The 3,586-nt window shown below is 51.7% G+C and overlaps 1 protein-coding gene across 1 annotated transcript; it reads right to left on the bottom strand.

The window, feature by feature from the left end:
- Positions 1-803: 803 nt before the first annotated feature.
- Positions 804-2,843, bottom strand: VRTN (vertebrae development associated). The gene has a single exon (XM_044662075.1). It carries the CDS (start codon positions 2,841-2,843, stop codon positions 804-806), a length of 2,040 nt encoding a protein of 679 aa, XP_044518010.1.
- Between the last annotated feature and the right edge of the window lie 743 nt (positions 2,844-3,586).

Here is a 3,586-nt window from a genome sequence, read left to right as displayed (position 1 = left end):
GGATCCCACTGACCCCAGAGGAGTGAATCAGACCCTGGACGTGCAGAGGCGATGGTCTCTACCCACTCTCCCTCACCACCAATACTGCCCAAAACTACAATTCTGTTGCAGTTTACTTGAATTTAATGAAGACAGGCCAGGGGATCAGGGCACTTTGAGGCTCACCGAGTTCCCTGGAGTTCAGGGGTCCATGATAAGAAAATAGATTAGGCTTGAGGTAGGCAAAAATCCCAAATTTGAGAAGCTGCTGCTCCCAGGGAGGCACACACATATCTCAGTTCTCTGCCAGCCCCTCAAGCTTCTTCAGACAGGCTCTGTCAGAGGACGAAGTTCTGGAGGGAACAACTAATAAACGATTGCTTAAACTGCAGAAGTGGAGATACATAAGCCTTTCCTACCATCAGGGTCAAGGAACCCACCTTCCCTAGGGCTTCTCCACCAGTCCCTAAAGTCCTAAACATAGTAGACATCTGCTCCACCATTTTCATTCTCCTTTTCAGGAGAGCCCACAGAACTTGAAAATAAAAAACAAGAATAACAAAGACTACAAAACAGAAAAGGGATCCTACATGCCACAACAATGACAAAATGGGCAAAGCAGCCAGGCACTTCCTTGGACTCTGTACCAGGGCCAGAAGGGGAAAGAAGAGCCAATTCTCTTGGGAGGAATGATCACTACCAAATTGAAGGGGTCCTGGTAGGGCAACAGGCCAGGCCAGCTCACCTCCAAACTAGCTCCTCTCTCTCTGCTTCTGGCATGCTTTCCCTGCATGGGCCACTTCCTCTGTCCCTTCCTTCCCTCCTTAGGCATCAACCAGAGTAAGGCCGTCATGGAGGGCTCGCTTCCACATGTAGTAAGTTGATCGTGCCGTGAAGGGAAAGTGGGCACTGAATTCTTTATATGAGGGGAAGGTCTTTGACTCAAAACGGCGCTGTAAGAACAGCTTAGCCTGGGCCTTGAATTGGGTTGTGGCAATCACATCCATAACAAATACCCGGCCATTGCCATTACTGTCACCACCCCCACTACCACCACCCCCTGCTACTGCATAGCCAGACAGGGTGCCATGATAGGGACCCAGAGAGCGATCCTCCCCGGGGGCTGCCTCCTTCTGGAGGTTGGGCACCACTGGTTTCCCTCTCACCTCTGCTTTCCCTGCAGTGCCTAGGATCTCCTTATTGGGGATCTGGGAGGGGAGGCTGAAGCGAGAGTTAGGCTTGCCTTTGGCTGTGCCCTTCCAGAGCCAGAAGGAAGTGGGCGACAGGCTGGGGTAGCGGAGGCGGAATCGGCAGAATGGAAGGTACCCGCTCTGGACCTGCCTCCTAGCAGCCCGGCGTAGTCGCTTCTGCCACTTGGCTAGGGAAGGCTTCAGGGGCAAGAGCCCACGGGTACTTGGTCGCACCCCAGCCAGCCCCTTCCTGACGGGAATCCCCTTTCCAGGATGTAAGACTTCCCCAGTGGGAGGATGAAAGCTCCCCCCTGAAAAGGGTGGTGGGGTCTTGAAGTTGGGGTTCCCCTTGATAGCCTTCCTGCGCCAGTTATAGTAGGTAGACCGAGAGATGCCGGGAAAACTGCGCTTGAAGCATCGGTAGGGTACTAGCGTGTTCATGGAGATACAGCGCTCCAGGTAGCTCTTTGCTCCCTGCATGAAGACCCCCATTGGGCCAGGGTCTGGGGGACAGCTCTTCTTCCCCTCTGCTGACAGTTTTTCCAGCTCCTCCACCTCCAGGGGTGCCCCAGATACAGGATCCTTGCTTACACCACCATCAGAGGTACCCTGAAGCTCATGCTTCCAGGCATAGTAAGTGGACCTCGAGATTTCAGGAAACATCTGGCGGAAACGCTGCAAAGGTATCATGTTCCCGTCCTGGAAACACGACTGGAGGAAGTGCTTGGCGACAAAGCGGGTTGCTGCCTTCTGGCGGTGTTCTCGTGACTGGCGCTTCCATCGATAAAAGGTGCTCTTGGTAATGCTGTACCGCTCTCGAAGATGAGAGTAGGTGAGCTGGGGGTCTCGGTTCAGCAGCTCCAGCGTCTCTGCTGGGGGAACTGGAGGAGGAGGCAGAGAAGGGTTGGCCACCTCTGCCTCTACTTCCTCCAACCCCACTACGGCAGAGAAATACTCTGGTTTGAACACTTGACAGGCCAACAGCTGGCCTGCCAACAGCTGCCCTGACCACATGATGTGCAGAGTCGAGGGGGGCTGGTTACAGCAGCGGGGCCTGATCAGCCGGTGGAAATAGGGCCTGATCTTGAGGTTCCACATGGGATAGATGGAATAGATATTATGTTGGAGGACTGATGCCAGGGCGTAAAGGTGCCACACATTGGCAAAGCTGTCAGGGAAGCAGGTAGCTTTAACGTCCACGTCAAAGATGGCCTCTAGAGTTGCAGGGGGAAGGCTGGTCATCTCCGGACTCTCCTCTGAGCAAAGGGAATAGCGGACAGCCTGAAGCATCACCTTGGAGTCAATCATGCCCTTCAGATAGTAATGTTTGTTCAGCAACATTTCCACGACAGTTCGGGCCCGGAGCTCTGAGCTCAGGCCAGGCCCACCCCACAGTAACACGCTGGCTGCCTCAAACAGACGGCTCCCCTTCCCCTTGCATGCCAGAGGCAGCATGTTCTTAGGGGCATCTTCTGGATAAAGGCTGAGAGCCACAGAGTCTACATCCATCTCACCTTGGAACTGGTCCCCACTGCGGCAATTGGGCAGAGAAAAAGAAGAGAGAGTCTTCTTGGCTTCCAGGGCCGCAGTGGTCAGGCCTTCCACGCCAAAGCATTCTGCTGCTTCCTGGAGCTCCTGGAGCACACTCTGCACCAGCTGGGCCCTTGAGATCATTCTGCAGGGAAGAAGAAAAGCAAAGGGTCAGGGAGGAAGCTGTATATGGGTGCTTAGAAGTAATTTCTTTCTCCTGCTAGCACCTCCGTTCACCTTTCTTCCTTTGGAAAGTCCAAACACCTGACAGCTGGGATTCAAGAGACTAGCTTTTGAAAAGGCTTTGCTTTCAAAGTGGACCCAGGAACCCAGAGAACCTAGAAGTTCTTATTAACGTTTTTCAAGTCTTGGACCCTTCTTCTCAAAGTCATGTTTTTAAAATGCCAAGGCACAGGATCTCAAAAGGAAACCAATTATTTTGAAATATAGGATGTAACCCTATGCTATCAAAGCATTTTTTTTTAAAAATTGGGCTCCCAAACCTCAGGTTATTACCTCCCTGCCAGAGAATCCCTGGGCCAAAAGGACCTTAATGGATCATTTAGTCTAATCCTTTCATTTTCAATATTGGGAAAGAAGGCCTTAAGAAATGAAGTGACTTGGCCAAGGTCACCTAAGATCTAAGTAGCAAAGGCTAAATTCATGCCAGGTCTTCTGCCTCTAACCTACCTCAGAGATTGCCCCAAACGTTCTCTTTCTACTGATGAGTAACCTAAAACCCACAAGGAGATAAGATTTATTCCTAAAATAATATAGCAAGGCAAGTAGCAGTCAAGATTCTAACCCAGAGCTCCTGGACTAGGGGTATTTCCTATAATCCCCACATCTCTGCTTCCCACCCCACCCCCAATAATTACTGCCTTAAA

The sequence above is a fragment of the Gracilinanus agilis genome, chromosome 2, assembly GCF_016433145.1.
Source record: "Gracilinanus agilis isolate LMUSP501 chromosome 2, AgileGrace, whole genome shotgun sequence".
Taxonomy (NCBI): domain Eukaryota; kingdom Metazoa; phylum Chordata; class Mammalia; order Didelphimorphia; family Didelphidae; genus Gracilinanus; species Gracilinanus agilis.
This window is presented reverse-complemented; position numbering and strand designations above follow the sequence as displayed.

Bases quoted from the DNA above. Each gene is read 5' to 3' on its own strand.
- VRTN (XM_044662075.1), bottom strand. From the start codon at position 2,843: ATGATCTCAAGGGCCCAGCTGGTGCAGAGTGTGCTCCAGGAGCTCCAG.